General features: G+C 37.4%; 1 protein-coding gene across 2 annotated transcripts in view; it reads left to right on the top strand.

The window, feature by feature from the left end:
- The window catches only part of LOC150075080 (metal cation symporter ZIP14-like), a 142546-nt gene that overhangs the window by 18306 nt on the left and 111177 nt on the right, over positions 1 to 13063 (top strand). For both annotated transcript variants that reach the window (XM_090388686.1, XM_090388685.1), the window contains exon 2: positions 12469 to 12768. In XM_090388686.1, the coding sequence (XP_090244812.1) occupies positions 12469 to 12768 (300 nt within the window). The remainder of the gene's footprint in view (positions 1 to 12468; positions 12769 to 13063) is intronic.

Below are 13063 nucleotides of genomic sequence, written 5' to 3'. Positions count from 1 at the left end.
AGTAGTTTTCAACCGGGGTGCCATATCTTTTGGGTTTAAGTTAGTTAACTTTATAATTTTTTTCATTATAAAAAAAGGTGTACGGTATCCATCGTACAGTATCGTTTTAATTTTATAGTGATCCATAATTGATATTTATTTAGTACCTACATATTTTTTTGGCCTTTTTTTCCCCATTATATATGGGGTCAGGGTTTTTATTGTTTTGGCATGCAATTTTTACGGCCGGATGCCCTTCCTGACGCCAACCCTCACCCTTCATCTGGGTTGGGGATATGCAGTGGTTATTCCCTGACCTTCCGCATCCTCCGTATTTGGTGGTCATGGGCTCGAACCCCGGTCTAATCAAGAAGCAGTGTGCTACGCACTACTGCTCCTGGCTTCGGAGGCGCCATTTAGTGTATATATATATATAAAGAATACAATTATTATGTAAGTATATATGAATTGTAATTTTGTTTACTTATATTATTGTAGTAACTATCATATAACATTTTTTAAATATATATATATATATATATATATATATATACACACACAGAATCAGATTATTAAAAGGTCTGAAACCACTGTGTTAGGTATTTCTTTTGACCAGGGGCGCCGTGAAAAAATTACTGGGACACTAAGGGCGCCTTGAACCGAGAAAGGTTGGGAACCTCTGGGTTAGACCAAATTAGGAATGGTTGTGCTACAGGGCTAACCCCGGAGTCTCCTGAGCTTTTTTGGAAAGCCCGAAGGGGGAAAAAATGGAAGAGAGTGCAGTGGGATAACTGAGATTTGAATGGAGGAAAATAAAGGAGTGGCTGAGAGGAAGAGGTGACAACCAGTGGAGCAGGAAAAAAGGCCAGAGCTTTCTGGGGAAGGAGTTAACTCCCTAGGGAAGAAAACAGTTCAAGTCACAAGTCATAGTGCCCTGTGTGTTCGCCACTTTGGCTGTATCCCGCTAAGGTCCGGAGCTCTGTGCTAGCAGAAGACTGATTACCATCTCACACAAGGCATGGAGACTAGTCAGCAATGTTTTGTCCCATTCCGTTGTTGAGAGTGGCATCAAATGGCATCCCATTTGATGCCACTCTCATTGCTTCTCTTGACCAGTATGGTCAAGAGAAGCAATGTCAGCAAATATTCCACGTCATAGATTCTATATGCTGTCAGCGTTAATCCTGCATTGGTATAAAGACCAGTGCCAATGTGTGATCCCACGTTGTTTTAGGCTTATGACGTGGGCAGTATCTAGGGTGAGCTGATTAAAAATTTGATCTCTGGGTACTCATGCTTATGTTTGGGGTATTCATACCTCGTTTTGGGATACTCGCATTATATCTTTAAAATAAAAAATAACGAACAATTTTAATAACAAATATTTTATTTCTTTATTTTGTTCATGGAATGCAAAATTGGTCAAACTTTAATAATAAAAATTAACTGAATTATAGCCTGTAGTTTAATTCGGAAAATTTTATTGCAAGAGTTATAAACACTAAAGGAAATCTTTTATAAATATTAACATCAAGTGTTTTACATAATTGCTTAATACAGATTCGGTAAACCTGATTTCTTTTATCAAAAAGAAAATATTGACTTATCAATACTTCTCATTTGAGCGAATTTTCTTTAACAGTTCATTTTTTAACGCATATGCGTAAAATTCTTTGCATTGACATATTGTGATTGGTTTTCACCAACAGTTCTCCTTCATTCTTTAAGTCTAATTTATTTCTATCCTTTTTCCATGCGTTAAACATTTTAAGCTAAATACTCGCTCACTTATTGCATTTGATTGAGGCAATGCAAAAACAAAATTAATACTTTTTTGTGTATTACGTATTTCGCATGCATTTAATTTTTATCGAAATATCTGTGGTATTTTTGAGGTCTTTTGTCTCAATATTTTTATGGAATGATTTCAACAGAACATATCCTTCATACAGCAAATTGATATTGAGAACTTTAAATTAAAAAAAAAAGTTTGTTGCCTGAGCCTTAAAACATTACAATGAAATAAAAAAGTAGAATGTAAAAGCTTACCAAGTAAGCATAATATAAATATTCTATAACCTTCTTGTAAATAGAATAGAATGTCGTTTTTTTTTGTTTTTTTTTTGAGTCTTTAAGGGTGCATTTCAGCAACTTTATCGTCAGTTAATTCTTTCTTCCTGAATCTAAACAGGATGTTTTATGATTTTTGCTTTTTTTTTCAAATACCCCATTTAAAAAAAAAAGAAAAGGGGTATCTTAGAAATATAATTCCGAAAAAGGGTATTATAACCCGAAATGGGGGTACGTTTGGCAACCCCCTACCAGTATCCCATATTAGTACAGGGTTAGTGTCAGCGAGTCATTTTTTTTATCGTAAGATGTGATCAATACACGAAGGAACCAGTTTTTTCCTGTTTCGTGTATCGTGGCCGTGAGATCCAACCGGATAGTACGGCACCATCGTGATATCCAAGCCCGAGGCTGGAATCGAACCCGCGACCTTTGGGTTGGCAGGCAGGCAATTTACCCACCCGGCTAGCCCGGTCGTCTGTCAGCAAGTGATCCCACTTTGTCTGGCATTATGTCAGCAGTCGTCCGCATTGGTCGCAGGAGGCCAATGCCAGCAAGATTCACATTACTGGAGGATACAAACTTGCGCATTGTTTGTACTCGCAAGAAAGTCATAGTAATAAAAAAGCTTTAATTTTCTATTTATCATTAATGATGAAAAAATTAAATTTAATAAATATTAAGTGGTTTATGGATACCCTTCAGATTGGTGTAACGTTTGAAGTGTGATATACCAAGGGTCGGTTCTTCAAGCCCTGTCTGATTTTCTTTAACGACATCGACGAGGGGATAGAGAGCATGATATCAATTTTCAGAAGTAAATAAGAGAGGTTAACGGTCAGTGCTAACGTAAAGGTGGCTAGTTAGTTAGTTAGTTAATTAGTTTTTAGGAGCATTAGCAACTAAGGCCCTATTGCTCCGGGGATATGCGGTGGTCATTCCTTGACCTTTCCGCATCCTCCGTATTTGGTGGTGACGGGCTCGAACCCCGGTCTAATCAAGAAGCGTGTGCTATGCACTGCTGCTCCTTCCCACCTGGCTACGGAGGCGCCGTATAGGTGGCTGGCAGGCCTCAAGTATGGTCGGCATGTTTTAATGCAGCAAAATAGTCTTATACTTTGGAAATATCAACACCAAAATCAATTGTACACTTCTCGAGGTTGAATTAAAAACCGAGGAAGAAACGAATTTAGAAATTTATGATGGGTAGATATGAAGTTCTGGGCAGTGTAGATAGGCGACCAGGAAAGCTCATGGTGCCCTATTAATCATTTTTAGGTAATGGTAGCTGGGAGAGATGAGGAGGTCATAATACCACTTTATAAAGCAATTGTAGAATCACACTTGGAATGTTGTCTGAAAGGGTTCAAAAACGGGCAACCAACACAGATCTGCAAAAGGAGCACCCAGGTGCTATGGCACCTGGGTGCTCCTTTTCTGGGTGCGTCTGAAAGTGGACAGTAAAATGACGAAAGCGAAACTTTCATTGATATAAATTACTTCAGAAAGATGGCCAGATAATTCAAATTAAGAGGGAATAGGTTTAGACTATTGTAGGAAGGTCTTTTAGCCAGCGAGTTGTGGATTACTGGAAGAAGTTAACTCCGTGGGTAATTGATGCTGACGGCCTGGAAAAATTCAGAGGTCAACCGGATAGTTACCAACATGACGAGTGTCATATTTCTTTCTTTCTTCATACATATATTTATTTTTATTATCGTTTTTTTTCTTTTCTTTTATTTATGATTTTGTTTTATATATATATATATATATATATATATATATATATATTTTTTTTTTTTTTTTGGTGCAGCAGAAGCCAGTGGCTTCTTTGCACTATATGGCACTATACTAATTAAATAATATTTTATATAATAAAAACGTGGGAGAAGAAGATATATAATACATACATTTTAAATCATTTAAATTGAATAAAGAAAATATTTATAATATAATTAATTTTTACAAATATTTTAAATAAATTTTAACAAGTTTCTGTGTAGAAACAGCTGAACAGTTTCGTAGTTCAGCTGTATTCTTCTTTCTTTAAGTGCGTTAACGTGCTGGTTCCCGGAGAGCAGGCTACTTTCCTTCTCATGCAAATACTTTAAATGAATTGTGTATGTTAATGCAGGGCGGGCTTAAGGCACGATAGAGCGGTCCCCCGAACAGGGCGCCAAAATTTAGAGGGCGCAAAATACCTCGAAAATTTGCTGTAAATTTTAAGTCTGGAGGCGCACCAAAAAATCTCGCACAGGGCGCTGATAGACCTGGGGCCGCTTCTGTGTTAATGGGAGTACAGTGATAGCGTGTCAGAACTGGCCATCGGTGATTGCGTAAATCGGCCTGCTTTATTATTATTAGCTATATGGTGCAAGGAAGCACGAGGCATATGCTGCACCAGCCAAAAAAAAAAAAAAAAATCGAGAGAGAAAGAAAAAGAATTGCGCTGTTGCTTACAATATAGAGGCCTGTATCGGACTCAGGACCATCACAAGCATGTTCCACCGTTTCTGCCGAACAGGGCTCCGCGCTCAAATGGTATAAATATCATCCGCGTCTTTTCCCGTATTCCTATCAATGCGCCTACCTTCGTCTTACTCATTATCTTACCCACACTCCAAGAGCGCTTGCGCGAGTCGACTTAAATTGTTAGAAGTATGTTTCGTTTGATATCGAACAGAAGACGTTCGATATCAAGCGAAATGTTATACTCACTTTCAGGAATATCTGTATTGTTTTTAACTTCTGGGGGTAAGGAATAACAAACAGGGCTCCGCATATAATCCCAGAATAAGGCCCCTCAAGTAATTCTTGAACAAAGTCTACCAAAATTTGGGGCCGCTCTGATCAGACCACGTAGTAGATAATTATTTAGTGAGGTGGGGGAGGAAGCAAACAGTAACATCTCAGGCTATTATAATGGAAAGCAGTTCCTTTCTTTTAACAGAATTGACTCTTTTGTAACATTTTAGAAGACATTAATTCAGTATGCTAATTAATGTTATTTATAAAGTGACTTTCTGCTTACCTGTTAACCTTTAATGATTTCTTTTATTAAACTTTTGTTCAGGGATATTTAATTTATGTATAAATGCAAAATAAGATAAAAACGATTTATTTACTTTAATTGATATCAACATCGAAAGAGTGAATCTTCTCGCTTCATCCACTCTTATTCAACGAAGTTTATTCTTCCCCATTGTCAAAGTTAAGGCAAGGAAAAGTTAGTTTTTACTTTTCGCCGCTGTCGTTATTAGCGCTACTTTACAGAGCGTGCATTTATCTTAAAAGAGTACGGAAAGTTGTTTTTGTTGTAGTAGGGTTTTGGGAGCATCAGCGACTAAGGCCATATTGCTCCGTGAATATTGTCAATTACGTGTTCTGATGTCGATTGTCTGGATGAAAAACCAGAGTTTCCAGAAAGAACCCCAGGGGCTCACATCTGGTGAGTATGGGCTTGGCACACCCAGTGTCCTGAGCTGGATATCATCATTCTTCTTTCTTAGTGATTTCCTTTTGTCTCTCTCTCTCTCTCTCTCTCTCTCTCTCTCTCTCTCTCTCTCAGGGAAACTCGGGAAATTTTTTTTTTTTTTGGCTGGTGCAGCATAAGCTTCAGGCTTCCTTGCATCATATAGCTAATAATAATACTACCCTTGCCTGAGATCGATTAACTCAACCACATTGTGAAAAAGGACAATAAACATTCCTCCCGTCATCGACTGGATTCGAACTCAGGCCTTTTCTACCCAGTGTGGGGAAGATGGCGATTCTACCAATTGTGCTACCCACGAGGGTGTTACGGAAAGTAATTTTAAAAGACTGACTGATAAATGTCACTAATCAAGAGTGAAAAATTCTCGCAATGATAATTTGCAATAAGTCCTTAATTGAGAATGTGAGATGGTAAAGTTAGTCTGCTTAAGCACAGAAAAGCATCTTCCTTAAACACAGAAGTAATGGTGTCCAAGCTCTTCATGTATAGATCCAACTCTGCTATATAGATCTTCTTAATGAAGATGTCCTATTTTGGCATGAAACAGTTTGCATCAGCATTCGAAACAATGAATTTAAAGGGACACTTATGCGATTAGAAGATCGATACTAATAACAACCTTTATTAAAGCTATAGATGAAATTTCTTCTTATTGACTCCAAAAAATACAAGATTTTTTTTAAATCAAGAAGCTTGCCTAATTACCACGTTGAATAGAAAGAACTTTAATGAAAGTCTGAAGTGTTAGACAAAAAAAAAAAAATCCTTAGGAATATAAGGGTACTTGTGACTCAGTTAACTCTTTCCACGAGAGTTGCCCCAAATTTTATCCCCGGGGGCTCACATCTGATGAATATGGGCTTGGCACACCCAGGGTCCTGAACTGGATATCATCATTCTTCCCTTTCTTGGTGATTCTCTCTCTCTCTCTCTCTCTCTCTCTCTCTCTCTCTCTCTCATACAGGGTAACTCAGAAGTTTTTTTTTTTTTTTTTTTTGGCTGATGCAGCAAAAGCCTGTCTTCCTTGCACCATATGGCTAATTGTAGTAATAATAAATTACTGCACCAGTGCTGCTCACTCCATACACCTGCACTCCTGACATTTTATCAGGATAATAATTTGAAGTTAAACCTTGACATCAGTGTGCCTGAAAGAGTTCTGGTGCTGAATGTTTGTGTAGAGTCTTTTAAAATTGGGTGTTATTGCTTCTGGTTAGATTACTTTCAGATCAAAGATTTTTATTATTTATTTTATTTATTATTATTATTTTTTTTTTTTTTTACGTCAAAATTGAACCTTTGTGGTCATGGGCACTGGCAGGATATTTTAAAGTAGTAGATGTGGGAATAAATTTTTTGTTAACCAAATTTTGAATACATTCAATATCTGTAGTCAAGTTTAACTGATTTACATGTAGAGCCGAGCCAAAATTTCGTTATCGGTGGGACAAGACTTCTGTACTGCGCAGACTGCGAGCGCATTTGGGCAGAGTGAGAAAGAAAAGGGCGCGAAATTTTGTCATTGGAATGAAATAGGAATAATATGTAAAAATTATATTGCTTCGAAAGTCAAAGATGGGTCGAAATCCGTGGTGCACTTGCACCTTTCTGCCAGCGCCCATGTTTGTGGTCATAGTCCAACGCCGACGCAAATTTATAAATTGTTACCTAAGTGTGGTAAGTAAAGTAGATCTAGTATGATTTCAAGTGGCTCTCAAAGATTTTGTCAAGGTGAGACCAGTATTGACGATAAGAAACGCTCAGGTATACCGAAAATCTACGGACATTGTCGGCCGTCGTTTATTATCGCCAGTTTGGAGGAAGACTGATCTGGGAAAAAAAAAAACAATATTCTGTCAATAGACGTGCTTGGGAGAGGAGAGGACAGGACCTTGCATTGGGCCCTGTGTGTGAAATTACGTTGTCGATCTTTGGTGCGTCTAGCCTCCCGGTGAAAAGTGGTGCTAAAAGTCAGCAACTTCCTTGTGATAACTTAACCTCCAAGGCTTTATGTTGAGGTTTGAGTATAGCGTAGCCTGTGAAATGGTGAAGGAATTCTCAGCCACCCTATTGAGACATCAGAGAAAACAATATTCAAGCTCAAATAGGGCTTTAACATGACAACTGGGAGTGGAGGACGACACGTTTCATGATTTATTTAGTTGAGCGCTGGATTTCAAATTCCTATTAGCTCCTGCTGAGTGACCCATATAGCAGAATTTTAGACTTGGATTTCATATGGACGATGTGGGATACAATAGTTAAACCTCATCCCACATTAGCCACTAAAACCAAATGGGAGGTCAGCTTCGAAACTGAAGTAAAATCTACACCAATTGGGATAGTAGTTTTCATTTTTCTGTAGACATCGTGAGCTGGGCCCACATGTTTGTATTAAAATGTAGTCATATAATCAAGATACACTGACAAAATTAACAGAAAATGTCCCACTTCATCGCAAGCTGCGATGAAGCGGGACAAAGTTTGGTGAGGTGGTGTACCACAGAATAACGATGAACTGAGGATACAGCAAGAAACTTCAGACAAGTGTAAGGGACATTTATAGGGGTTGTATAAGAATTACCTAGAAGATCACATCACAGAAGTCGATACCAGATATTCGAAAATATGGTCACATGCCATCAATACAGTGTATGATCCCCTCCAACAGCTAAACAGGGCTGACAGCGGTCGGCGATGCTCGATATAAGGTGCCCTGTGGCAACAAATCCCATTCTTCCACCAGTGCACCAAACTCACCAAGTGACCGAGTGTTGGCATAGGATGCGATGTAACCACTATTATATTTTAGGTGTCCCTCCTCTCCTGATTTCTTGTCAGCTCTTAGTCAAACCTTTATACTTAATGACTTTTCTAAAAACGCTTTTCCTTAAAATTCTTTAAAAAATTTTCTTCCAGCTAGTCAAAAGTTATTCTTTCTATGTAGTTTCTTATATAGTAGTTCCTGGCTGCCTCCTCGTAGCTAGGGATGGAAGCGGGGATTGGAGTATCTCTTCACTCTCAACCCTCTGCTGCTAAAGCCAGGTGCCAGCATTCATTACAACACAGACAACACAATATACAACACTAATTACATAACTATTCTTTCTTTCTAATCTGTTTATTTTTAAAATCTTTTTTTTTTTCTGCCGGCAATTGGCACCATGCCTAAAACTCGACGGACATAGGGGAAACCCTGGAAGCCGTCATTAACTTCCAAAAATACTTGAATAGGATGCGATGACCACGGACTTGCTACACATTTTTGGACGGATTTAAGTCCGATCGTGCTAGTCTCGGCAGTTGTTCGATATCTGGAGTTTCGAGATATTCCTCCACCACTTGAGCTCTGTGCAGTGGCATTTTCGTGCATGAAAAGAAAATTTGGGCGAACTGCACCTATAAAAAGTCGCACATATGGTTCGAAGATCTGTTCTCGGTACTTCTACGCAGTCACGGTACAACTATCAAAAACGTAAAAAAGGTTGTAGCCATTGATCATTATTTCGCCCCAGAAAAGAAAACCGCCTCCACCATAAGTGTCTCTCCTCTTAGCCCCCGGCGCCTTTGGCTAGATCATCTTATAATTGTTCCTGTGTCCTGAAACTGGTTCCATAGTGCCGAAACGACACTGCGTCACAATGGTCAGGCGACGCCTTGAGTATTGCGTACAGGTCTGAAGGTCTCATTTTAGGAAGGATGTAGATTTGCTTGAGCATGAACAGAGAAGGGCAACACGATTGGTGAGGGGAATGAAGGGATCCTCTTACCAAGAGAGGCTTAAGTTCTGCAAATTGCAGTGGCTGGAGACTAGGAACCTGCGCAGTGATCTGATTGAGGTGTATAAGGCCTTGAATGGGTTGGGCACGCTGAATTCTGATGGGATCCTTCCACTTGTTCAGATTACGAATCTAAGGGGGCATAAATTCAAATTAAGAAAAGACAGATGTAGAATAGATGTGTAGAAATTTGCCTTTAGCCAGCGGGTGGTTAATTGCTGGAACAAACTTCCATCTGTTGTTGTGGAAGTTGATAGGTTGAATAAATTTAAGGAGTAACTGGACAGGCATTTGGAGGGAATGGTATGATTGAGATATATATATATAATTTTTTTTTTTTTTTTTTTTTTTTTGGCTTATGCTGCATAAGCTCATACACTTGTTTTCTTGCATCACTTGCCACTATTACTACTATAAAGCCAACTTGCAACCTGCGACTGCCAGCTTGAAGTCTTCCAGCGGCCTGTTATCTCAAAGAATCATCTAAACAACCATGATTTGCCATCCCGAGTACTGGACACGTGATTCTCCCACTGAGCAAGCCAAAAAACGGGAATGATGTGGTCGCAACAGTGTTTAGGCATGAGTAATTTGCATAATGTGCACAGTTCGATTTCTATTGGATACTCGAAATTTGCATGTCAGGATGCCTATTATATCAAATTCGTCTTCAGTGACACTGTTCACCATAAAATATTCACGAAAAACGTTTTATTCTATTAATTTTGTTGAGCCGTGTCCAGGCTCCTGAACATCCAATGGCTTGTTTAACTATTTCTTCTGCCGTTAGAGGTCTGCAGGTGTTGATTAAAAAAAAAAAAAAAAAATATTAAATCGTCTGTATATGTGGTAACATTTGTTATTAGTACAGAGTGGACACTCCCTTAGGCGATAATTCCTTTATATAGTAAAGCTCATAGAAAGTGGAGCCATCATTGTATGAACATGGAAACAGGCCGGAATATTGCGAAGAGTTCCTGGAGAATTTTCTACAGTTTTGTAATTGCGATGAATACTAAATAGATTCGCTGATTATTAGTATGAGATTCATAATTAATTTTTATTTCTATACAAAAAAAAGACTATGAAAGACGGCTGAATAGTGAAATATAAACATAAGTAAATACTTCAAGAATAGGAAAACAACGGTTATGGATAGTTGTGCGGGAATGCTGCAGACAGTGGTTTTCTGCTTCCTCTGTTCAAATTTCTTTATTTTCGCCCCTATGTTTTTCTTTCCCCCTTTTTTTCTCCTTCTTATACTTTATATTTATTTGGTAATACTCCAGTTAACGGTACCTCTTACGAAATGGCGCCGAGAAGAAGAGGGTGTAAGCAGTGACGTACGGTTCGCAACTCCGCCCATTCACCGCGTTCCCCCTCTTCTCAACGACTGCACGTGGCGGATGTCACGCGCCATAACAGTATGTCGGAGCTGAAAAACAGTGAAATTAACGGCAATTTTTTCGTAGCAACAATTAAAATAAATGCAATTTATTCCAGAAAGACAGTCACACAACACGTCAGAGTTAAAATTAAGAAAATACATAAAAAGGGTAATTTGTTTTGAAACAAGAAGTAACAGACATGCAGCAAACGAACAGTTTTTGCTGAATACCTGAATCTTTTAATAAAGAGGTAACCTAAAAATCTAACCATTTTTTGCCAAACACAAATGAAAGTTGATTAAAAACAACTCCCATTATAATTTTGTTTCATTCAAGGACCGGTTTTTGCTTAAATCCCTCCTGAAGTCATGTAAATCAAGGAATAATCTAAACAGTCTGTAAATCAACAGTTAAAGTAATAAGGACAAAATATAATATAAAGGTTCTGACACCCCCCCCCCCCCTTTTTTTTGTGTCATTATTCTGTTTGTATGCCATATCAGGCTATGCATTACTTTAGACTAGTTCATAAATCAAATTATTTATTATTAGTACTAGCAAGTGATGCAAAGAAGAAAGCTTATATAACATCAACTCATCTGTCCATCCTATCTAATAATGTCTAATTCTTCCTCAAATTTATTCAAACTACCTGCTTCCACAACAAAATTGTAGTTCATTTCAACAATCAACTACAAAATTTTGCACATCTATCCTGTGGTTATGTTTTCAGTTTAGGTGCATGTACCCTTGTGTGTGTGCTGTCTGAGAGTTGCAATACCATCATTTACTTAATTGTCACTATTGCAACACCAGGATACCTGCCCACCCACCAATGAGAAGACAGCTTTGAAATGGTGCTGTCTGAGTGGTGGTATCTGGCGAGAATAAGTAACAAGTCTTCGTAGGTGAAGTGTTACTTATTCGAGGAAGTATAATACCATGGCAACTCATTGTGAAGGTATTCACGATATGAGATGTAATTAAAACGATGCATATTGTTTAGTATAAATGATGTGCGTGCATAAGTAAACTCCTTCATACTCTAAGGCTTTAGCCAATAAATGTCTTTTAGATCTTTTAATGTTAGTGAGATTGCATAGAAGTGAAACCATCGTATTGTTTAGTTCTGTGTTATTATCCCCATGCTGGTGCAGCTTTATACCATTGATCACTAAGAAAACCTTGGCTAAGAATGTTAAAAGTTTAATAATATCCAGTAGTGGATATCATTTCAAGGCAGTCTGCATTTAAAAAAAACTAAGAATGAGTAAAATAAGCTAGCTGGATAATTATTATTTAAGTGGAAAATGCTCTGTCAAAAACAAGTTAATTCTTGATGTCTTAAAGTAGTTAATTTTCATGTAAAATCTTAATTTTATTTCTAAAACTTTAAAATAGTTTTAAAATAAAATTTTAAATTAAAATTTAAAATAACCTACTTAATTAATGAAAATTGCAAGAACAGAAAGCTAAAGATGCCCTTTAGGGGCCCTGAGGCAATTGCCTTGCCTGCCTACATGATAGCTACACCTCTGAAAGTTTTTTATACTTTTTTTCCTCCTCTTTACTTCTGTAAATGTTGTTTAATTGATATTATTCTAAACATGATATTTTTATACTGCTGTAATTGTTTACTCATTTCTTAATTTTGACATAACTTCATTCAGTAAATTTTGTATTACTGTTCTATAAAAGCAAGGTAAATAACTGCCATATTTAAGAAATTGATTTCTAGTTCTTCACTTTGTTTCAGTGTCTTAATCCATCCAAAATCTTGGATCTAATAGAAGCAAATACAACTGAGACAACTGCTGCTGATCTGGAGCATTTAAGTATCATTGTGCTATATCATATGCTAAATATTCGGACCATATGCAAGACTTCTCAACCAAACAACCCTTCGTACAATTCTTGTAACACCTATGATGTTTGCTTGGAAATGGTTATCCGTAATGTGAAAAAAGATCGGATTTTACCGATATCAGTTCTTGACTCTATTGAGAATATATTGAGGGATGTCAAGGCAGTTTATGAACCACTTCAGAGGCAAAAGGTAAATCTCAGTTTTCTTCCAAGGGTATCATTATTTTCGAATTTTAAAACTAATAAAATTATCTAAGCTTTTCCCATTATAGAAGCAGTAAGTTTACACACACACACATATATATATATATATATATATATATATATATATATATATATATTGCACGTGGGCTATAATACTCTACATCACAAAAAAATAGTATTCCTGAGTTAATACTCCCTACAAACTGGTAGTAAGTCTGTAATATTGGCACAAGTCTAGTACACCCGAACACCACTAGTTATTGAATAGCTGTTAGGAGATT

This window comes from Mastigoproctus giganteus, chromosome 14, assembly GCF_048544385.1.
Source record: "Mastigoproctus giganteus isolate SK-2022 chromosome 14, ASM4854438v1, whole genome shotgun sequence".
Lineage (NCBI taxonomy): Eukaryota > Metazoa > Arthropoda > Arachnida > Uropygi > Thelyphonidae > Mastigoproctus > Mastigoproctus giganteus.
Note: the sequence above shows the minus strand (reverse complement) of the source record. Positions and strands in the feature narration are given on the sequence as shown.